A 25,363-nucleotide genomic window follows, 5' to 3' on the forward strand; every position below is an offset into this window, starting at 1 on the left:
TATTTGCACCCTTTTTGAGGCACTTCCCAGTACAGGATTTGGACCAAACTAATAGAGTACCATCACCCGGTGATACTGAGCACAACCATGTTAGCGGCTAACGGTTAGCATGTTGCTAACCGGAGGTAGCTCTATGAAGGTCGTACAAACTTCTGCTTGACAGAGGCTGTGCTTCCTTCAGTGAGAAAGCTCCACAACAAATTTATGCTGCGTCGCATAAAGCATCTCCAAGCTATGTGGTGTCAAACATCCAATGCTTTTCAATGGGGGACCAAAGCCCTTATCCTCGCAGAAATGCATGACCATATATGGCTACAGTATAGCTCAGACACAAAGCACAGGCTTTGCATGCAGGAGGTTGTGGGTTCAAATCCCGGTGTGGGAGATTTAGAGTATTTTATCATAATCCCTAAAGTGTATATAAAAACGTGTGCTGATCCTATCTGGTGTTCTTTGTGTACCACCCGCCATTTTGAGTTACCATGGTAACATAATAAATAACGTATTTTCTCCCTATTTGAGGCACTTCCCAGTACAGGATTTCAACCAAACTAACAGAGTTACATCACCCCGTGATACTGAACACAGCCATGTTAGTGGCTAAAGGTTAACATGTTGCTAACCGGAAGTAGCTCTAGGAAGGCCCTACCAACTTCTGCTTAGCCAGAGTTGTTCTTCCTTTACAGACAAAGAGAGGTGTGAGGGAGACATGACAACGCTGCTAGCCAGAAGCTCCTAGGAGGTCCATTGACTTAATATGGCACCTTTGGATGGCCGCTGCGGGGGCTGTGAAGACAGTAGGAAGCTGAAATTCACAGTGTTACTTCCTGTTGGTATTTCTGACGGGACGGTACACACCATGACGCAGGCGCCTTGCTAAATTTCTTCAAAAATGTTCTAGTTATATATACACAGCATATTAACCAACTACTTTTAATAATTCAACAAATATAGAACAAGAAACTAAAACTAAGCTGAAACAAACCACAGAAGACATCATTATAGAACTGCAAAACACAGCATAATATAGTAACATACAGCATAATCCTGGACCTTTCTTGCACTGTTGTCAGTATTAATAGTTCAGTTATTAATACCTCATACATAAAATGGTATATGTGTTTTATTTTGAGAAAAAATGTATCCTTGTTTAATTAGTTTAGTTAATTACATAATTAAATAATAATAATAATATTACATATTACACATATTCACAGAAATAAAATAGTTCATTAATAATGGTACATTTATGATCAATTGCTATGGTTAATTTTTTATGCTACTCCTTTAAATAACCCAGAGCTGTATGTTTAGAATCAGCACAGAACATATGGATGGCTTGATGAGTGAGTTGAGTTGTTGTCTTGCAATTGGAAGGTTGTGGTTCCACCTTCCCCTTGTCACATGTCAATGTGCCCGTGGGCAAGGCACTTAACCCCAAGTTGCCTACCTAGCTGCGTATCAATAGGCATATGAATGTGTGTGCGTTAGTGAGAGCGATTGGGTGAATATGGCTGTAGTGTACAGTGCTTTGAATGGTCAGTATCACTGAAAAACTTCTATATAGGTTCAGTCTATTTATCTTTTTCTGGTTCATTAAGCAAAACTTGTTTCTGTCTACATTTGACTGGCTGCAATAATGAGAAGCAATATGGTGATCTTAAGGACATTTTAATGTGCTGAGCAACTTAAGAAATACATACTTTGATATTTACTGTACTAAGGACCAGGGGCCTTATTCACAAAGATTCTCAGAGTCCTCTCGGAAAGCTCCTATTTTAGCCTTAAAATTCCTACCTACAAGTCTTAGCTTCAGAGTGATTCAGATAGCTGCCAAGAATGACTGAGTAAGGCGTGGTTAACCGCGTTGCTAGGCGCGACTCTGTGTTCTAAGAGCTGTTCTAAGAAACAAACAAAAAAAACCTACAAATACATTCATAGTAATTAATGAATGATAGTAATCCTGGGGTTCACAGCGCGAAGAGGCAGGTTTTGAAGCACGTTGCCAAACAGATCAATGCAGCTTTTTCTTTGCATGTCTTTTTCTCTTCTTTGACGCACTAGCCTGGAAAGTGAGAAGCCCTCTGTGCAACAATGAAAAGCCACAGAGGAGATGGCATCACACAAGCAAATATCTATATGATCATTTATTCTATGGATACCAACATCATCATGTGCAATACAGCAGATACTTTCTCACCTCTTTTACAACTTCCCTCTGTGCATATAGGGTGTATATTATTGTACTTTATCGTGTCTAGACTGTGCATTTATGTATATGTGTTTTCTGTGACTTTTTTCAATTCTATTAAAAAGTTTCTTTTTGAGGACATGTTACAGTTAATAATATTCAATAATATAATAATATTGAAATTACTCTGTACCATATTGTTTGTATGTTTTTCACTTTTAATTTGTAATTATTTTTCTTGCTATTTATTTATCCTCAATAAAGTTTTGTTTCTAGAGCCACACTTTTAACCCAACCAGCCGAGAAAACCAATTGTTGTGCAATTACACACTGTTTGCATACATTTGAATGAAGCAAATGAACACAATGTTCCATCGCCCGGACACGGGTCACTGGAGCCCAACTCTGGAGCCAGGCCTGGAGGTGGGGCACGCTGGGGAGCACCTGGTGGCTGGCCGGCACAGGCCAAAGAGGAGACATGGGTTCCCCTTCCAATGGGCTCCTCACCTGTCTGAGGGGCCAAAGGAGTCAGGTGCATTGTGTGATGGGTGGCAGCCGAGGGTGGGGACCTTGGCGTTCTGAATTGGCCTTTTTGGAGTCCTTGGAGGGGGTACTGGAGAGTGCCCCTCCTGGGGCCTCCCTTGTTCTGCTGGGGGACTCGTGGATAATGACAATGAGACCTGGAGGGGCATGGTGGGTGGAACCTGATCTGAACCCGAGCAGTCTTCTGTTGTTGGACTTCTGTGCTAGTCATGGATTGTCCATAACAAACACCATGTTCAAGCATAAGGGTGTCAATATTTGCTCTTGGCACCAGGACACCCTAGGCCGTAGTTCAATGATCGACTTTGTTGTTGTTTCATCTGACCTGCAGCCGCATGTCTTGGACACTCGGATGAAGAGATGGACAGAGCTCTCCACCAACCTCTACCTGGTGGTGAGTTGGCTCTGATGGTGGAGGAGGAAGCAGGTCAGACGTGGCAGGCCGAAACGTATTGGGAACAGTTTGGACATACCATGCAGAAAGACATTCGTATGGCTTCAAGGCGATTCGAGTCTGCCATCCGGCGTCTCAGGAGGGGGAAGCAGTATAGTACCAACACTGTTTATAGTGGGGGTGGTGTGCTTCTGACCTCAGGCTCAGGACGTCATGTGTCGGTGGGCAGAATACTTCGAAGACCTCCTCAATCCCATCAACACGTCTTCCACTGATAAAGCAGAGCCTGGGGACTTCAAGTCGGGTTCTCCCATCTCGGTTGCTGAGGTGGTTAAAAAGCTCCTTGGTGGCAAGGCCCCGAGGATGGATGAGATTCGCCCTGGGTACCTTAAGGCCCTGGGGCTGTGTTGGTTAACGCAACTGCAATATTGTGTGGACATCAGGGGCAGTTCCCCTGGACTGGCAGAGTGGGGTGGTGGTCCCTGTATTTAAAAAGGGGGACCGGAGGGTATGTTTCAACTATAGAGGAATCACTCTTTTAACACTAGAAGACCCAGGGAATTTCATTTCTCTTGCCAGCCCCCCTCCCCTTTTCAAGTTTGTGTATTCACTCTACCTTGCTAACTGTTACTCTTGTAATGCAAATAACCTGTGATAAGACCAGCCCTTCTACAAGAGACTGGAGAAAGGCTGAAACAAACTGGGATCAGAACAGGACCATGTTCCAAGAACTTTTCATTACCTGGCCCTGCAACATCAGACCTTTTTTGCAGGAATATATTGATAAGTCATATCTAAATCTTTTATTTAGGCAAACCTATTGAACAACCAGATATCATACGGGTCCTAGTTCCTGAGCTGAGAAAAGGTCATAACCATGCTTTTCCAACAAGGCAAGGCAGAGCCTATTTCTATTGTCCATTTACCAACAGACTCATGTATATTGCAAAGCTCACTATATGAAAGAAAGAATAATTGTATTTTGTCTTGTCTCGCGTTTTTATGTCATTCAAAATTTAATCTTAGAGAATGACAAACAGTATGCCTTTAGTATTGGTGTAACATTTATGTCACACAAGGAACAGCCGTAGTCCCCCCACCCCCCACTCCTCAACAGAGAGGCTTCAACTAAAACCAAAACTGAAGGGGGTGGAATGGTTCTGAGAGTTGTGAAGTACTGTTGGGGGGGACTGGAGCCAAATACCACCCCAAACAGCTCAGTTTTGAAAAACAACAGAAGGTATAACTTCAGAAAGTTTTTTTTAATTTCAGATAAGGAAAAGCAGTCTACATATGGATAAAGCACTAAATATAAAGTGGAAAAATGTAAAATACAATTGTGCCATCTAGCAGTTTCCACATTCCTATGGTGAGCCTTTCCTACATTTGCCACAGGTAAACTGCATTTACATTCTTACAATTGCCTTTTGATTTGCAAATGGCGCTCACTCCACCAGAGGAGAGCCGTTAACACCTTTGGGGGGATACTGGATACAAACTAGGTGCAGACTAAAGTCTGCACTTTGGGACTTTGAGTGTTAAGCCTCCCTGGTAAGGTGTATTCCGGGGTTCTGGAGGGGAGGATGGGTCAGTTGGATAGTCGAACCTCGGATTCAGGAAGAGTAGTGTGGTTTTCGTCCTGGTCATGGAACACTGGATTAGCTCTACACCTTCAGCAGGATCCTGGAGGGTGCATGGGAGTTTACCCAATCAATCTACATGTGCTTTGTGGACCTGGAGAAGGCATTCGACCGTGTCAAATGCCTTCTCCATGTATTCGACACATGGGAATACCTGGAGTATGGAGTACCGGGCCGTTTAATAAGGGCTGTTAGGTCCCTGTATGACAAATGTCAGAGCCTGGTCCGCATTGCCGGCAGTAAGTTGGACTCGTTTCTGTTGAGAGTTGGACTCCGCCAAGGTCGCCCTTTCACGCCGATTCTGTTCATAACTTTTATTTTTTCTAAGCACAGCCAAGGTTTTGAGGGAATCTGTTTTGGTGGCTTTAGGATTGCGTCTCTGCTTTTTGGTCCTTAGGGGATAACATAGTACTGTCACACTTTGGCTCTTCAACACATTTCAGTCCTATGTTTTTTTTTGTGGCTTATTTATTAACATTGTCTTGCAATCAGGTCATGTTACTATCAAGTCATGAAAGTAAGTATGTCAGACTCTGTGCCTCCAGTGTCCATTTATTTGTAATTTCCATGGTAACTGATTTTGTAGTCCAGTCTCTGTAATCTCATAATCTCTAACAAGTTCCCCTGTGTATGTGCCCAAAAAGCACATCATAACAAAATAGTTAAAATGTCCGTCATTGGACACTTTAATGGTTGCACTGCACGAGAGGTGCCTGCACTGCAGGATGCTACCTGTCCCTGTAGCCCTATAACTTCACCGTGCAGTGCCAACCTGGGAAGACCAACACTGTTACAGACTGTTACTGACTGACCTTGCTGTGGTCATCCCAGGTTCTTTTACAGAATAATGTGATGTTTCTACTGTAGACTTCTGTAGGAGTAAAAAGACTCATACCATAATTATATTTACCATATTTAATCTAATAGGCACAGAAAGGCTTTAGTTTAGTACTGTTCTTTTACACAACAACGCTGAAGTCATTTACGGACTTCCGAGAGAAAGAGCTGGGACTCAGAGTGAGCCTCCTGATCGTCCTTCACCTTTTATGGGATTAGATGTGTTTTGCCCATTCAGGGGCGTGAATAGAATGATAAGTCTTTCGTTCATCACATTGGTGGAGAGGATTATAATGCATACATGTCACAGCCGACACGTTTATCCAATCAGTCATTCCGTCCAATCTAAGTACAGTATATCAGGCTTTGGCCTCCAGACTCCATTACTCTGCAATCTTCAAGGCAACCAACAATGCAGTCCGGTCTGTCGGGTCACATAAGCTCTTACAAGACTGTCTGTCTCCAGTGGCTGAAGACTGAGGCTTTGTCTTCCGGAGAAGAGGGGGGAAATTAAACAAACAGCCGTTTATGTCTAAGAATTAACATCTTTAACTTTACACCAGAGCACTTTACTTGCATATTTAGCACTTTAGATAGCACACAGCACTTTAAGGAAGCACATTTGCACATTTCAGAAATAACTGCGCTCAGTTGATTGTATAAGTGTTTATTGATTGTCTTTCCTTTTTCCTGTATTTAGATCCAGTGGCACTGAAGCACTTTAATAGAGTGATTGGGCCCTGGTGAAGAAGGGTGACAGAAATTAGAGTATCAACAAAGGCAATATGTGTGCAATATTGCCATTTAGTCCTTAGTGTTTTGTGTTTTATTGCATCTTAAAGTGTTTTAGTGAAATATATTTCATGTTTATACTTACCTCGCCCTTGTGTCCAGGTCTGTCACCTAAAATGGGCTTGGGCTTAAGAAGGTTCTGGGCTGGACCATGGCAGGGAAATGCATAGGGGAGCCAAATTTAGCTTATAGTGGTTTATGGGGCTTCTATTAATCTTTGGCTTAGGATTTTATGTATATAGCTTGGGGTTTTATATGGTTTATAGTTGTGGTTATGGTTTATGGAGGGTTTTAGATAATTTTATGTACTCATCCTAATATGTACACACCTGGTAGAGTTTTAATGGTTTTAGTCAGTTAGTGAGACAGTATTTAAGGTGCCTGTTTCATCACTGGATGTGCTGCTGCTGGAGAAGACACACTGCTCCCCCAACCTCACATGCACTTTGTAAAAAGGTATTATAAAAAAATAATAACAAATTGTGGACCATGCCATTTTCTGCCTCTGCATCTCTCCCTTCACACCTCATGTACTCCAACCACTAAAGGCCAGCAGCATGACAGGCACAGCAGAATGAAAGCAGTTAAAAAAATGGGCTGAACCAACATCATTGGAAAAATGTATCACTAATCAGCATGGATAATTCATAATTTACCATCTATCACACAAGACCACAGTCTCAGCATTTATCTACAATTTTGGGTTCAACTAATTGAGTAAAGCTTGTTTTAGGTTCCTATGTGCAAATTATATAAATTTTACATTAGACTAGGTAAGGTAAGCATGTTTAGTAACCAAGGACATGTCCGTCTACTTTTCTCCCACCCCGAAAAACATCCTACCTTGTCCTCCACTCACCATTCCATGGTGAAACATCCATCACTTCCACACACTACAAATCCAAGAGTACCAGTAGGGGCATTACAGGGCAGTCAAGGCTTTTCCCCACCAGAAAATGCCATCCCCTCCAAGAAATGGTAAAAACTGAGACCCCCAAGGAAATTGCGCTCTTGGCCAAACTGATCAGTTTGATCGTTCTTCAAACAGAAAGGACTTCTAATTGAAAGCAGATGATACTCCTTTTGCCTAAAGCATACTGCAATTCTGACCCCTTTAATTGCATATTTTAATAATCTCTGTTGGCTTTAACAGACAGTTTATCAACCCTGGTTATAATCTATAACTCCCTTTTTTCAACGTATTTGAAACAGATCTTTAAACTGTAATATCATCCCGTGAACAGTAACCCATTGTTTTACTTTAAATCATCTTCCCTGTTCATTTAACTGCTTCATACAGCTTTAGATAAAAATATTATGAGACTTTAAACCCGTTTCATACATTTAACATTTGTTTCATTGACAAAACACACAATTACACTTTTAACTTCATCCGATTCAGTCTCTTATAGAGTATCCGGTTCTCAGCTCTCACGTGTTCAGTTTAAACCCTGCAGAATGAAGAAAAAAGTAACCAGAAAATCTCAGAATGATTTTCTACATTTCTACAGTAATTCCGAATTTAGGTCGCAGTGTTTGTGAAATCTCATCCAGTGACTTCCGAGAGAAGTCACTGGAAGTCACCTGGGACTTAATTAGTCCCAGGTGCTGCTGTTTGCGGTAAGGCGTATTGTATCACTTCCTGTTTTCACTGCGTGAGCAACGGTTTGTTGCTCCAGATTCTCTCGCTTTTATCTTTAATCTCTTTGCTGTAACATCTGTTTCTAACACATAAGGACTTTTAAAACATTTTCTGTTGCTGCACATCACGCTTGGGAACTCCTCGTGTTTCACGGTTTGCTCTCTTGGCGTGGTAGAAGGGCGCTAGCCTAGCTTTAGCCTAGCCTAGCTTTAGCTCCACAATGGCTTCCTCTCCTACTATTACTTCAGCTTCTCCGTCTCTGACTAAGTCTTCCCTTATCTCCTGCTCTCTGTGTCAGATGTTTAGCTATTCCTCTGCCTCCTTTAGTGATAATGGTACTTGTAATAAATGTAGTGTTTTTGTAGCTTTGGAGGCGAGGGTGTCAGAATTAGAGACCCCGGCTCCGTGCTATGGAAAGACCAGCTGATAGCCGCCCCTCTGCTAGCGCGGAGCCACATAGACCTAGTGTTACTTCACTTAGTGGTCCTCCAGAAGCACCCGAGCAGCCGGGTAAGCAGGCCGGCTGGGTGACAGTTCGTAGGAAGCATAGCTCTAGATTTCAGCCCCCAGTTCACCACCAACCCGTCTGCGTTTCTAACAAATTTTCCCCACTCAGCGACACACCCGCTGAGAAGCCGACCCTGATTATTGGGAGCTCAATAGTCAGAAACGTGGCACTAGAGACACCAGGGACCATAGTTAAATGCCTGCCAGGGGCCAGAACGGGCGACATAGAATCTTACCTAAAACTGCTGGCTAAGGATAAGCGTAAATACAGTAAGATTGTTATTCACGCTGGCGGTAATGACACCCGGTCACGCCGATCGGAGGTCACTAAAGTTGGTGTTGCTTCGGTGTGTGAGTTTGCTAAAGCAATGTCGGACTCCTTAATTTTCTCTGGTCCCCTGCCTGATCTGACCAGTGATGACATGTTTAGCCGCATGTCATCATTCAACCGCTGGTTGTCTAGGTGGTGTCCTGAAAACGACGTGGGCTACATTGATAACTGGAGAACTTTCTGGGGAAAACCTGGTCTGATCCGGAGAGACAGCATCCATCCTACTTTGGATGGTGCTGCTCTTCTTTCTAGAAATCTGGCCGGATTTATTAGTCCTCCTAAATGCTGACAACCCAGGGTCCAGACCAGGAAGCAGAGCCGTAGTTTAACACACCTCTCTGCAGCTTCTGTACTGTTACCCACCCATTATCCTATTGAGACGGTGTCTTTCCCACGGCCAAAACTTAACAGATCAAAAACTTATCTAAAAGGAACAAGCAAAACTTTCTTAAAGAAAACTGTGGGTAGAACATCAAGGCAGCAGAAGGAGGAACTTAGCTGCTGAATGATCTCCTCTAAGCTTTTGGAGTTTATTTGGCTGAATTGGGACATTTTGTCAGGATAAGTCCCAGTTGGATACAGCTTTGGTTCTAGAGTTGGTATGGATGTACAAACTGATCCTCTATTTTTTAGATTTTTTTTCAGTAAAGAAGTTAGCAAATTCATTGCAGGCCCTGGTGGAGTGGAGTTCGGAAGCCACTGACACAGAAGGATTTGTTAATCTGTCGACTGTGGAAAATAAGATACGAGCATTATTAATGTTTTTCTTGATGATCTCTGAGAAGAAAGATTCTCTTGCATTTTTCAGTTGTAAGTTATATCTGTAAAGTCTCTCTTTATAGATGTCATAGTGAACCTGAAGTCTTTTCTTTCTCCACCTGTGTTCAGCTTTCGACACTCCCTTTTTTCACATCTAACTGCTGGAGCATTTCTCCACGGAGATTTATCCTTCCTGGAAAAAACCTTCACTTTAACTGAAGCAATCCAGTCAATGATTTCTGAGACTTTAGACTGAAAGTTATCTACTAGTTCATCAGCTGAGTTGCAGCACAAGGTTGAAGTAGCAAATAAGCTTGACTAAAAATTTCTGTGGCATTGTCCTTAAAGGTGCGTTTTCTTATGATGTCCCTTTGGCTAAATGAGTCACTGGAAATTATACATTCAAAGGTAACAGAGAAGTGATCAGATAGAGCAACATCAGTTACGTTGACGTTAGAAATGTTTAGAGCTTTAGTGATGATCAAGTCTAAAATATGTCCCTGTTTGTGTGTTGGCTGTTTAACATGCTGAGTTCAACTGAAGTTTCTAAGTGTGTCACACAGTTCTTTTGCACTTCTGTCTTTAGGGTTGTCAACGTAAAAGTTGAAGTCTCCAACAATAATTAAACAGTCATAATCAACGCATATCACAGACAGCAGGTCACTAAAATCATTAAAAAAGTTTTATGTGGATTTAGGAGGCCTGTAAACATTCAGAAACATAGTTCGTACCGGGCTCTTTACCTGGAGAGCCAAATGTTCAAAAGAGTCAAATTTTTCCAAAAACACCTTTTTACACTTTAGTGAATCATTAAACAATGTTGCTACTCCTCCACCTTTCCTTTGCTGTCTGCTCTCACAAAGGAAATTGTAGTTTGGAGGTGTCGACTCCATCAGTATAGCTGCTTCACTAAATTCATGCAACCATGTTTCTGTTAAAAACATTACATCAAGATTATTGCCAATAATGAAGTCATTAATTAAAAGGGATTTTCCTGACAGAGATCTAATGTTTAGTAAACCCAGTTTATATGACTTGGTGGTTGATGGTGTCTCTGTGGCAGGTTGCACCTGACAGTTTATGACTTTAAAGTTCGATTGATTATTCCTGTTTGTTTTCCTTTTGCTTTTCTTATTTCTGCCACGTATCATAACAGATATTCCATATTCTCCGTCAGGAGGCCCAGACTGATGCTGGAAGCGGTCTTGTCTGATAAACGTACTGCCAGGGCCCGGTGTGTATCACAAGGAAGTTATCTGAAGGTCCTCAGGACAGGCATGTTCTGTGATATGTAGAGGAGGAGGAGGATCTGCACCTCTGTGTCCTTTGGAAGATGCTGATTTAGTCACAGAACTGCGGTTTTCAGAATTAATATGTGGAGAGGATGTCAACTGTAGACCAATCTTAAGGACTTTGTTCATATTATGAGAAAAATCCAGAAAAGGAACCTCTGGGCTTTGTGGAGAACAGGGGTAGGGGGTGCAGTCTTGATCGGTGTTTGTGAGGATGGAAGTTTTTGGTCCTCTTTTGAGATCAGGGATGAATCCTCCTGTAGTTCTGACATAGCCTCTTTCTGTGTCATCTTTCTGGCCATCTTTATCTTGACTTGTTCGGGCTGTACTGGGCTTATCATTTGTTTTGGCACTGGATGAACTTTGTTTTGGAACAAAGCTGATGGTGCATGGTTCACAGAATAGAAGATGTTTGAAATCAGTCGTTTTGCACCTGACCTATTTAGAGAGAAACCATCTCTGTTGAACAGATATCTCCTCTCCCAAAAGATGTTAAAGTTGTCTATGAAGGTTGCAGTTGTTTGTTTGCATGTTTTTTCCAGCCATTTGTTTAGCATCAGAACTCTGGAGAAAATCTCGTCTCCACAATTAACACTTGAGGTACTTGAGGGCTGCTGATAAACACCTTGACATTAAGGCCATCAACTAAATTCAGCAGATAAATGTAATCCTCTTTCAATACTTCTGATTTTCTTATCCAGAGGACCTCGCCCAGGGCTTCAGCTTGTTTTATGAGTTTTTCTAAGGTCGGGCGTTCTTTCAAGATCCTTGGAAGGATGTCTGATATATCAGACACCAGGTCAAAGTTCAAAGGGTTATAAATCAACACCTCTGTGTTTTTCTTGTTACAGAAATGTTTAATCCCACTTACAGATCGATTGCATAATATTAGGGTCCTTGGCTGCTGTTTCACTTGTCCTGGGACAGTTCTCTGTAGTATCGGCCAGTTTCCTTTTTCTAGGTGCGGGGTTCGTTGATCCTTTGGTCTTGCACCCAGAGTGGTCCAGGGATTCTCATTTTCCTCAGGGATTTGTTTGTATAGTGAGTTGCTGGGCTGGTGGTCACCGTTCGGAGTCACAGGCAGGGTTGTTTCATTTCCATACGCGCCGTTTACATCATAATTCAGTTCAAGTCGGCATATCTTCTGTTCTATAACAGTGGTCTTCTGTGGAAGCTTGTCAAGGTCCACTGTGGTGAAGGTAGGCATCTTTCCAAAATCAAAATCAAAAATAAATAAAAGGAAAATAAATAAAATAACTAAATCCAACTTTCTGTGGTTTTGGCAAAGAGATAAAAAGGAGATAAAAAGTAAAAGGCAGGAAAATGCAAACAAGCACGGAGCAGAGGGAAAAAAAGTGTCCGAGCAGGCTGAGAGGCTCTCATTTAAAAGGTGCCTTTCTGGACTGTCAAGGTCACCATACAAAAGGATAAAAAACACAACATCTAAAACAAAGTCAAAACAAAAAAAACATTTAAAAAATACAAAGGCTTGGACAGGGAAATTGCTATTAAAGAGAATAGGCAATCTTAAATAGATGAGTTTTGAGTTGTGATTTGAAATGGAGAAGTGAGTCCGTGTTTCGTAGTAGGGGTGGTAGAGAGTTACAGAGGCGGGGGGCAGAGTGGCTGAATGCTCTGCTCCCCATGGTGGTGAGATGGGCGGAAGGGACAGACGGGTGTAAAGCAGATGAGGATCTAAGAGCACAGGAGGGGGTGGGAATATGCAGGAGGCCTTACAGAAATGGGGGGGGGGCAAGGTGGTGAAGGGACTTGAATGTCATCATGATAATTTTGTATTGAATGTGGAACTGCACGGGGTGCCATTGGAGCTGTCGGAGGACCGGAGTGATGTGGTGGATAGAGGGAGTTCTTGTTATAATGTGAACAGCTGAGTTCTGGACCAGTTGTAGTTTATGGAGTGACTTTTGAGGAAGGCCAAACAGAAGAGAGAGGTGCAGTAATCCAGTCGGGAGGTGACGAGGCTGTGGACAAGTATGGCAGCAGTGTATGGGTAAAGGAGGGATGGAGGCGGTTGATGCTTCTTAAGTGGAAGTATGCAGACCGGGTAATGTTATTGATAGGATGCTATCAAGGATGACACCCAGACTCTTAACCTGGGGGGGAGGGTTAGATGGAGGAGCTGTCAATAATAAGTGGGAAACTGTCGGTTTTATAAAGAGTTGATTTAGTGCCAATGAGGAGAACCTCAGTTTACTACTGTTTAATTCAAGGAAGTTGTTGGTGAACCAGGCTTTTTTTTTTACAGATGCAATCTGTGAGGGAGGTGAGAGGAAGAGAGGACGATGGTTGCATGGTGAGGTAGAGGTGGGTGTCATTGGCATAGCAGTGGAAGTGGATGTTAGATTTGCGGAAGATATTGCCAAGGGGAAGGAGGTAGATGATGAACGGGAGGGGCCCCAGGACAGAGCCCTATAGCAAGCAGCAACTTTTCTTATTAGTAATTTTGTTTTAAAACATCTCCTTCCTTCAAATTATCTTCATAACTACCCTGAATATAGTTACCTTATGTCACTGGGGAGATGCCAATAAATAAAACAAAGGAAAATGTCTTTTAAGGAGCACAATTATGTTTGTCTCATTAATACATAGATTATTAACTTATTACAGACTCGTGATTTCTTTCCGGTTCCTTGAGACCAAGTGAATTCACTGCTAGTATTGCTTTTAATTATATACAACTTTCCCAGTCTCAGTTGGTCTGAGGTATAACTTTAAAGCAAATTGATTTGCACTTTGTCTAAGATAATTATTCATCAGTACAAGCAATCCTTTTCTCTTTAAGTTCCCTCCCATAATTCAGCAAATCGAGAACACTGTCTAAAACAAAGTCAACAACAATATTTGAGCTATACTGAAAATTTGACCTTTAATCCTTCAGATCTGAAGCTTCCATCATTTTGTTAAAGCCGCAAACGCCGCCCTACAATATTATTTGACCATCATGATTAACAGATAAATAAAACACAAAAACCTGATCGTCATTACATTCTAATCCTAACTACAGAAGTGCTCCAGTCCCTGTCAAGGCCAGAACACACTGACCCAGCTGAACAATCACTTCTAAATGTTTACCTCATGGTTAGATTTGTTTTACCACATCTGTTTGTGTCATTATTTTGGCACTGATGCTGGTCTGATCATTCACTCAACACACCGATCACCCAGTTACAGGCTGGCATCGGAGAGATTTGAAATAATTTACGGAAGCAGGCTTCACCGGTGCCCTCGTTTCCACCCCCGTCATGTCACATCATGGCTCCGGCTGTTTCGGCTCATGCCACAGAGCTGTGGGTGTCTCCTCCTGAGTTATACAGGGGAGATCCAAACCAGTGCAGAGCATTTTTAACTCAGTGTGAGATCAATTTCAAGCTCCAACCCTCTACTTTCCCCACAGACCATTCAAAGATCGCCTTTGTTATTTTCTTATTAGCAGGCAAGGCAAAGTTGTGGTGCACTTCTGTGTGGCAAAATGATTCCCACATCTGCCACTCGTGTCATGTCTTTTCTCAGGAGTTCATTAGATTTTGTAACCCGGTGCTGCCCAGCTGTGAGGACACCAGAGGACTTTTTGCAAATAGGCAGGGTCAAAAGTCTGTCTCAGATTACGTCGTCCATTTTCACCTGTTGGCGGCCGATAATCGATGGAATGAGGATTCGTTAATGGATGCATTTATGAATGGTCTTAATGGAAAGATTAAGGATGTTTTGGCTACTAAGGAGTTTCCCCATACCATAGAACAACTGGAAAAATGAGCTACTCCGATTGATCTCCAACTCACGTAGTAAGAGAGGGAGAGACGATTTTGGACTCCTTCTCGAGTAGGGTCGACCACGCCCTCAATCTCACTGGGGAGGGACCGATTTAAGGAATCTTTACCCGAACCGATGCAAGTGGGGAGATCAAAATTGTCCAATAAAGAACGACTACAGAGACGACAAGCCAATGTGTGCTTCTACTGTGGAGGAAATGATCATAAGCTTGCATCTTGCCCGTTAAAAGACCAGGCTCAGTAGAGAAATCAGAATCAGAATCAGAAATACTTTAATAATCCCAGAGGGAAATTACTGTTTCAGTACAGCCGCCATCACATACATCACAAACATTTCAGGGGGAGACGATTTACTGAGGCCATGCTGCCAAGGACACCGCTTACACGGTGCCCACAGGGCGCTGCCATTACTCTGTGGAAAGATAGGGGCTACAATAGGGGGAGAAAAAAACACATATTTCAAACTTTATCCTAATACAGGATACCATTAGAGGGGGAGGATGGAGCCGGGGAGAGTTCTAAGCTCTTCGACATAACAATCCGTGAGTGTTCATTGATAGGGGAGGCATAATCCAACCACCAAAGCCAGTCTGCGTACCAGCACATCCAGCTTTTCGGCTCTGCTCCTACAACATCCAGGACTGTTCGTTCACCGCCTTAGTGATGCATATGCAGCCGGTAGACTGATCAAGGCCAAATGGCTACCGACATCCGCTGTATTTGCTGATACATCAAAAATCCACAAGTAGAAATCCAAGTATCATGAATCCAAACATGTATACGTCTCCACGTCCAGGAATGATAAAGTCGAAAGACACACCGTTTTCCATTCAAGAATATAGGGTGTATCCAACGAATGAGTCAAATCGGGACACACGACGGGTCCTCCTTTAGCTGCCTACCCGTCGAAAAAATTTGATCAATAGCATTGAGAGACCAGCTTACCAGATCAATGGTTTTCAGTATTCGGGTGATATGAAGAAAGTGCTCAGAAAGACAAGACATAGCAGCAGAAGCAGGAGAGGGGGAGGGCGGGTGAAGCTGGAGAGGAGAGAAAAACACGACCGACCTTGAAGAGAGACAGAACAGAAGGGGGAACTCTACTGAGCCGGACCAATTCTTCCACACTGACTTTCCTTCCACCATAACAGTTTTCACTGTAACTCATGACTCATGACACAGAATTCTGGTCCCACATTGCCATGGACTTCATTACTTGCTTACCTACCTCGGATGGTAATTCTCTCATTCTCACCGTTATCGATAGGTTTTCCAAAATGGTCCATCTTGTCCCTCTGCAGAAACTTCACACTGCCAAGGAGATGGGCCACATCCTCTCAAGGGAAGTGTTCCGTCTACATGGTATTCCTACTGATATTATTTCGGACAGAGGTCCCCAGTTTGTGGCACGATATTGGAAGGAGTTTTGTTCCCTTTTTAGGAATCTCTGTCAGCCTTTGTTTGGGTTTCCATCCTCAGACCGATGGTCAGACTGAGAGGGCTAATCAAGAGGTTGAGACTAAGCTTCGATTACCATGTGAGTCGGATCTCACAAAGTCGTCAGAGAGGGAGGCAAAGGTTCCCGCAGCCCATCAGTCGGCCATGAGGTGCCAAAGGGAATGGAGAAAGGCTAGAAGGACAATTAGCCACATTTCTGAACCTCAGGTTCGGAATGCTAATCGTCGCCGAATGCCACCACCGCACTACCAGGTCGGTCAGGAGGTTTGGCTCTCCACCCGGGATCTCCTGTTACGGGTGGAGAGCAGGAAGTTGGCCCTTCATTTTTATCGGCCCGTTTCCGATCTCAAAGGTGGTTAAATCCGGTGGCTGTCCGCCACGCCTTCCCAGAACTTTAAAGGTTCATCCCACCTTCGATGTGTCCCAGGTCAAACCTGTCTCAGCCTCCAGATTCATGCCCTCTTCCAGATTCCCTCCACCCACACGGTTCATCAGCAGCAACCCTGTGTACACCGTGCGGCGCATCGTCCAGTCCAGAAGAGGCAGAGGCCTCCAGTACCTTGTAGACTGGGAGGATTACGGGCCGGACATCCTGGATCCCATCCAGGTTCCTCCTGGACAAGACCCTTCTCAGGGATTTTCACAGGACTCATCCCAAGCCCAAGAAGGCATCTGCAATCCGTCCTAGAGGGTGGGGGTTGTGTCATGATCCCTGCACTGATGGTGGTCTGATCATTCACTTGACACACCTACTCAGCTCCGCCCTGCTTCTCATCACCTCTCATCTGATCCACCTACACCTCCCAGAATATAACCAGCCTTTAAACCAGACATCAGTGCCAGATTTTCGCGAGCTCTTGGAGAGTATAGTCCAGCGTTTTTCTCGTATCCTGCCTGCTTGTTACCAGTCCTGTTTTGACCTCGGATTCTCTGATTCTGCCTTGCCCCTGCCGGACTTAACTACTTTTCTGTTGCCTGACCTGATCTGCCTTGTGATTCTCTGAGCTTGCCCCATCCCTGTTTGGCCCTGATTTTGCCCACTGGACTACCTGACCTAATTCTGGGCCCTGACCCTGCTTTTGGATTCTGTCTCGAAGGCGTGACGGACATCACTGGACCTTGGATTACCTGGCTTTGACACGGACCCCACTCACGGATCACAGGCTCTGATTATCCCCTGGGATTTTCTACCCCTGCCACCACGGTACCGACCCTTTGCCCGCCTTTCGACTATCGCACTCAGACCAGTCCCTGGAAGGACTCCCATAGAGCCTTTTTCAGCTTGGACCTCATTTAATGAGAAGTGGCTCCGGTCTACGTAAAACTAATCCTGTGAGAATAGGGCTTAAGGTTAGATAGAACACACCAAACTAAAAATTACAGATTACCTAAAAAGAAAAATATGGTCTCATGTTGGTCTGAAATATTAGTTGAAAATAAGATGGTTTATCTACTTTTTTGCACAGCCTACCTTAGATTTGGTACATTTTGCAGCCAAAAGACTTCTATTGGGATCCTTAGCATGGAAAGTGTATGTGACAACCAGCATTTTTGTTATATATGAACCATTTTCAGAGCAGAACTAGAATAATGATAATTCTCAACACTCATCCAACATGGCTTTGTCAGAATTAGAGGAAATAAATTCACTAACAATTACTTTATACTTTTTATCTAATTTCTGTTGAATTGAATTGAAAATGACTTTAAAATCCCAAAAGGATATTAAATGTTGTTTTCACCCACATCATACAGATCATACAAAGAGATGTTGTAGATGCTGACTGTTCTAAGGCACGAATAATCCCTTGTAGAGGTCTGTCTTAAAGTGGGTCTGAAGAAGCCTTCGACTGAAGACACTCTGTTGTCGTATACCAGTCTCATGGAAATGATTCTCAATTTTGTCCATAATGTTCCTCATTTTATGAAGAAACCTTCTTTGCACAAATCATCTCCAAAAGTTCTAGAGTACTCACCAGAACAGAGCCAGCATTTTTTTGGCCTTTGGGCTTTTTTAAAATCACTGGCTCTGATGCTGCTACCCCAAAAGATGATGGTAGAAAAATTGCATTCCCCACAACAATCCCATCTTGTTACAAGCTAACAGATGAATTAATATCGACAGTCTGTTTATATTCAATTCAATTCAATTTTATTTATATAGCGCCAAATCATGAAACATGTCATCTCAAGGCACTTTACAAAGTCAAGTTCAATCATATTATACAGATTGGGTCAGATTATACAGATTGGTCAAAAATGTCCTATATAAGGAAACCAGTTGATTGCATCAAAGTCCCGACAAGCAGCATTCACTCCTGGGGAAGCGTAGAGCCACAGGGAGAGTCGTCTGCATTGTACATGGCTTTGCTGCAATCCCTCATACTGAGCAAGCATGAAGCGACAGTGGGAAGAAAAACCACCCATTAACGGGAAGGAAAAACCTCCGGCAGAACCGGGCTCAGTATGAACGGTCATCTGCCTCGACCGACTGGGGTTACAGAAGACAGAACAGAGACACAACAAGAGAAACAAAAAAGCACAGAAGCACACATTGATCTAGTAATCTGTTCTACATTAGATGGAAGTAGCGGGTGAGCCGTCTTCTCTGGATGATGTCACAGTTAACAGAACGCCAGACCAGGTGTACCTACTATGAAGAAAAAGAGAGAGAGCAAAAGTTAAAAGCTGAAATGACGACAGTCATTTCAATGTAATACAATGCAAAACTGGAGAACAGTAGACTGAAGAACAGTAGAAATCAGTAGAGTGAGAAAATTAGACCCTGATGTCCTCCAGCAGCCTAGGCCTATCACAGCACAACTATAGAGATAGCTCAGGGTATGAGCCACTCTAACTATAAGCTTTGTCAAAAAGGAAAGTTTTAAGATTAGTCTTAAAAATAGATAGGGTGTTTGCCTCACGGACCAAAACTGGGAGTTGGTTCCACAGGAGAGGAGCCTGATAGCTAGAGGATCTGCCTCCCATTCTACTTTTAGAGACTCTAGGAACCACCAGCAGACCTGCAGTCTGAGAGCGAAGTGCTCTGTTAGGAACATACGGGGTAATCAGAGCTCTGATATATGATGGAGCTTGATTATTAAGGGCTTTATACGTTAGAAGGAGAAAAAAAGGAAACTCTGGACACCTGTTTAATATGGGATTTAAATGACATGTCTTGGTCGAAAACAACACCAAGATTTTTAACTTTATTACCAGAGGCCAAGTTAATGCCATCCAGATTAAGGGATTGATTAAGAACTTTATTTTTTGAAGACTCTGGCCCAAAGATTACAACTTCTGTCTTGTCAGAATTTAAATGCAGGAAATTTTAAGTCATCCGGCTTTTGATGTCATCAAGACATGACTGCAGTCGAAGTAACTGATTGGATTCATCAGGATTTATGGATAAATATAGCTGAGTGTCATCAGCATAACAGTGGAAATTAATCCCATGCTGTCTGATAATTTTGCCAATCGGAAGCATATATATAGTAAATAGAATTGGTCCAAGGACTGAACCCTGTGGTACTCCACAAGTGACCCTAGAGTTTGAGGAAGATTTATTATTAACATGAACAAACTGGAATCTGTCCGACAGATAAGATTTAAACCAGCCTAATGCTTTTCCCTTAATCCCTACAGTATGCTCAAGTCTTTGTAGGAGAATATTGTGATCAACTGTATCAAATGCAGCACTGAGATCTAACAGGACAAGTATAGACACAAGTCCATTATCTGAGGCCATGAGAATATCATTGGTGACCTTCACCAGAGCTGTTTCAGTGCTATGATGAGCTCTGAAGCCTGACTGAAACTCCTCAAGTAGGTCATTACTTTGTAAATGTTCACATAGTTGATTAGCAACTACTTTCTCAAGAATTTTAGATAAGAAAAGAAGATTAGATATAGGTCTGTAATTTACTAACTCATCTTGATCAAGAGATGGTTTCTTAAGTAAAGGTTTAATAACAGCTACTTTAAAAGCCTGTGGTACATATCCATTTACCAGAAGAAAAAGGGTAAAGATTGAACCCAGCATTAAACAGTAGGAAGAAAAATTCACCATGTGACTATTCATATTGGATCTTTCTCTTGGACTTTTTACCAGTTTTTCTTCTCTAAGCCTTCCTAAGGATTGCCAGATGTTTATTTAGACGGTAGCGCCTCTTTTCATCAAGGAGGTCATTGCTAACCAGCCTCTTTAATATACTTACTGATTTAATAAATTTATCTGTGTCCTCAAAGTAGTCAGTGACTTTCACTGATTTGTTAAATGTTTCATCCAGAAACTCATTAATTTCCTCTAAAGAATAGAGGTCAATCCTTCTGCCCACCACTTCACTGATGGATGCTGTGTCTGACTCAGTTTCATATTCCATGTCGTCTCCACATGAAGTCTGACTACAGACTTCCCCCTGTCCTGTCCCACTGGTGCTAGCTCTGTCCTCAGTGCTCTCTACCTGTATCTCAGTTACACTTTCTGCAGCCTCCTGCTGCTTCTCTACCTCAATCGGTTCAATTATCTCCGTTTCAACATTACATTCCGCCACCTTAGCCTCCACAACGGCCACAGAGTTCCCAGCTACAGAAACGGGACTCAAGACCACGGGGCTTGTGACCACCGGGTCCCCGGCTACGGGCATCTGGTTCGCCGCCTCCGGACCCTCCGCAGTCGGCGCGGGCTCCGCGGGGACCGCCGCGAGCCCCGCGGGGACCCGGGAGCAGTAGAGCTACCATCTTTATCCAACATTTGCCCATTCTCCTGCTGTTTGTGTGGACACGCTGATCTTTTATGTCCGACATCTCCACACTCAAAGCATTTCATGTGTCCCGAGCTGGCGTACACCATGTAAAGCCCTTCACCGTGCTTCACGCGGAAGGACACCTCCAGTGTCTGCGTGGGGGACTCCAGAAACATGAACACCTGCCGTCTCAGAGACTGCACATGCTTCAGTTTCTGGTCTTTGCAGCCCAAACTAACGGTCCGGAACCCGCTCGCCATTTTGCCTAACCTACGGAGCTCGTTCTCCAGAAGGGCGTTCGGGATGAACGGCGGAACACCGGATACGGTGATCCGCGTAGACGGCACAGCCTGCGGGCTAACCTGCACCAAAGAGTCCCGGATAATTACTCCGGACTCAATCAGCTGGTGAACGGTGGACTCATCCTTTAAAAAAACAACAACCGCCTTATTCATGCGCAAAGCATGAGACAATTTACCGCAACCTACCTGCTCTCCTACAGCCAACAACACCTCCTCCACAGAGGCTTCCGGAGGGACAATCCGGACCCCCTGCCTGATGGACGGAGCAGGCGTCTCGGAGGACGCCATGCCTCCTCACACCTACCTGTCTAACCAAACACTTACTTACCTAACACTCACATGAAAAAAACCAAATTACTCTTACCTGATTTACCTGCTTTAGTGCATTCAGAACAGTTGGAAAGTTGTTTGAAACCGAAATACACAAGGGAAAGAATCACCATTTGAAACTAGCGCCACTCTCACGTCCACGTCTACTACCTACGATCACACACCAGAAACGGAAATGGATAGAGAGATAGCTAGATAGATAGATAGATAGATAGATAGATAGATAGATAGATAAAGAAAGAGAGATAAAAAGAGAATAGACCAGTTCATTGTTATTGTTTTGATCCGGGTTTTTCGCGCATGCGCGCCGGACTGGTTGGCAAAAGGCGAACACAATGGCGGACGCAAACAGCGAAACTGACGAGTTCTCCACGTATTTTTCTTCTTTAGATAATGTATCACAAGATCGTTTTAAGAGTAAGTTGATGGTTGATGGTATCAGATTGCCAGATCCACACAGCAAAAGCCTGAAGGGACGGAGCGAGTCTGTGAAATGCTGGCCAAGGGTTCCGTACCGCGACATATGCAGCTGCCTTATAAACACGGCAGGCCAGTACAGACAGAGAGCACGAAAGCCATGCAACCACTGGACGGCTACAATTATTTTATATCGGGAAAAAGGCTCCAGCAACGCTCGCGACGCCATGAGGGATTAAGCGGTCAGAAAATGGATGGATGGATGGATGTTGTTCACACGTTTGTGCAACAGCAGAAAGCGGCGTCTGACATAGACTGCGTCTCAGCAGAGGAAGACCCGCCCGGTAGGATTAAATAAACATTGTTTACTACGGATTATTTTGGTGTTTTTGTCTTGTTAAAATGGGTGGAGGTGTCGGCGATATTGCAGTGTAAACACAGAAGTACTAGCGCCCGTGAACGGGGGCGTAATGGAGCAGCAGCAGCAGCCGCCGCCGCCGCCGCTGTCTGCTGCTTCAGACAGCGGCGGCGGCTGTAGCGATCGCTACACGGGCCGCTTCTCCGGCCCGTGTAGTGATCGCCACCTCCCCTCTGCCGCTATTTAAGCAGAACAATGACTAGAGCAGAATTAAGTGGTATTTACCGGAGATGAAGTGTAGACTGCAAATTCTTTCGTAGTATGATGCTTCTTCCAGTCCATTGTGAGTGTCTGCCTGCGCTCTTTTCATTGAAAATATCCATTTCTTTCTTCGTCCTTCCTCCTTCGGTAAACGACAGAAACGTACATCCAACGATTTGGAATGCCTCTGTGTGCAACCGGGAGCACAACAAGTCGTAGGCATTGCTTAGATTCCAAAAATAAACGAACTAAAAGTACGCTCTAAATCACCCGTTTTGTCATGTAGGAGACGAGAGCAGCTCTGTTTTTTGCCAACCACCGTGCCCGGATGTAGCGCTGACGTCACGCGTGAACTACTAACCAATGAGTGTTTGCGTTATATGACTCATCCAATTACACTAGTTCTCACTAGGTGTGGATGGCGCCAATGATCTGCATTGGATGGCGCACATTACGTGAAATAAATATTTATAAATTTTAAACTGAAGCCAAGAGTAACGAGTAACGTTTGTTTTAAAAATGTAAGGAATAGAAAGTACAGATACTTGTGTGAAAATGTAATGAGTAGAAGTAAGAAGTAGGAAGAAAAATAAGTAATGGAGTAAAGTATAGATACCTAAAAAGTGTACTTAAGTACAGTAACGAAGTATTTGTACTTCGTTACTTGACACCTCTGTTGATTAGCAACTACTTTCTCAAGAATTTTAGATAAGAAAAGAAAATTAGATATAGGTCTGTAATTTACTAACTCGTCTTGATCAAGAGATGGTTTCTTAAGTAAAGGTTTAATAACAGCTACTTTAAAAGCCTGTGGTACATATCCATTTACCAAGGATAGATTAATCATGTCTAAAATAGGACCACTGATCAGAGGGAATACCTCCTTAAACAACTTGGTTGGGATTGGGTCTAACATACAGGTAGAAGGTTTAGATGAAGCTAAAATTTTAGATAGCTCAGAAAGCTCTACTGCTTTTAAACAGTTCAGACACTGCGCAGGTTCTAAGGATTCCTCCAATGCTGCCTCACTTACTGAGGACGAGGTAGTCATGTTTGGGAGGATGCCAATTATTTTATTTTTAATGGAATCAATTTTATTTATGAAGAATCCCATAAAATCATTACTCCTAAGAGCTAAGGGAATGGATGGATCAACAGAGCTGTGGCTCTGGGTAAGGTTGGCAACTGTACTGAAGAGAAATGTAGGATTATTCTTATTCTCCTCAATTAATGATGAAAAATATGCTGCTCTAACTCTGCGAAGGGTCTTGTTATACAACAATAGACTGTCCCTCCAGATTAGGTAGGATATCTGTGTTGTAAATTATTAAATAATTTTTTGAAGCAGCACAAAAGTATGAAATAGGGAGAATTTAATTATTTGTCTTGCAGTTAACAATATGAAATTGTTTTGTTCTCACATATTTGAAATCTGCATTTCCTGACTTTACGTCCATCGTGAGTTATTTCAACTGTATGTCTATCAACAGTCCCTGTGTTCAGAGATTCGAATCCGACGCCGAAGAGTGGCTTCTGTTCTCAAACTGTGCTGGAAGCTTCTGCAGCAGAGCCAGGTGAGTGAAAGAATATTTAAAATTCATTTAGAAAACATCACAAAATATATTCAGGTCAAGAACATAAGCAGGTAAAACAACCTAAACGATATGCATTAATTCAAAGAATTCATTATAATAATTTTTATTGAAAAATTATAAAAGTTTCAGTCCATGCACAATTTATTTCTTCATTTGAGACAGAGTACCTAATCTCAACATGGTTGGAGTAGTTGTAATTTTGTTAAATGTGTAAATTCTTGTGTTGAGTAGCAGAAAACAATACTCATGCCCACACATATTTCTATCTGAAATTCCCCTTGGACAGTCGAGCCTGATCGCTGAAGTGGGCCCAGATGCAGAGCAGCACCGAGAGGCCCTGCAGCTGTTGTCAATCAACCTGGAGAGAAGGTGGGAGGCAATAGTGATGCAGACAGTGCAATGGCAGAACAGACTGAAGAGAGAGCTGGGAGAGCAGCAGGTTGGAGTGCCCTGACATTTACACTTTACATCCGTCATTTCACACTGCAGGCAGTAAGCTGACACAGTTCCACTCAGTGAGCATGACAGTGTTTGATTTGGTGCTAAAGTGACTTCTAAAAGACAGATGTGTTATGACTAAAGTTGTATCCCTTTTTTATGGAACAATCCATATATTGGATTTTAAAACAAACATTCGGGAAATCAAGCTTTCATTCATTTTATCATTCATTCTTTCTTTATTTGTTTATCCTTTTGCAGTTCATATTCAGGTTTTAAAGTAACTAGCCAGTACACTTTCAGTGTGCGTCAATCAAGACAAATAATATAAAAATCAGATATTGTATACTGTGGGCAGAAAATTAGGGAAATTGTGAAATGTACGTGTTTTGTTATGTTCCAAATTTTAAAAACTGGAAAGCATAGAACTAAGAGGATATTTCATTGTTGTTTTGTAAACAGGAATGGCCAATGCCTGGGTAGATAGATTGTGCAACAATATAACAGAAATCTATCTATCTATCTATCTATCTATCTATCTATCTATCTATCTATCTATCTATCTATCTATCTATCTATCTATCTATCTATCTATCTATCTATCTATCTATCTATCTATATATATATATATATATATATATATATATATATATATATATATATGCATGTGTGTGTGTATATATGAATACATTCAATGTGTCTACTTGTAAAATTCAGTTTATCAATATATAGAAGAGTTT

The 25,363-nt window shown here is 42.7% G+C and overlaps 1 protein-coding gene across 1 annotated transcript in view; it reads left to right on the plus strand.

Moving 5' to 3' along the window:
- Positions 1-25,363, plus strand: part of LOC118559150 (A-kinase anchor protein 6-like) — a 182,720-nt gene that overhangs the window by 144,659 nt on the left and 12,698 nt on the right. Inside the window, exons 4-5 of the mRNA XM_036129860.1 lie at positions 24,081-24,164; positions 24,472-24,624. Of these exons, the coding sequence (XP_035985753.1) occupies positions 24,081-24,164; positions 24,472-24,624 (237 nt within the window). The remainder of the gene's footprint in view (positions 1-24,080; positions 24,165-24,471; positions 24,625-25,363) is intronic.

Source organism: Fundulus heteroclitus, unplaced genomic scaffold (assembly GCF_011125445.2).
Source record: "Fundulus heteroclitus isolate FHET01 unplaced genomic scaffold, MU-UCD_Fhet_4.1 scaffold_240, whole genome shotgun sequence".
In the NCBI taxonomy this organism is placed as follows: domain Eukaryota; kingdom Metazoa; phylum Chordata; class Actinopteri; order Cyprinodontiformes; family Fundulidae; genus Fundulus; species Fundulus heteroclitus.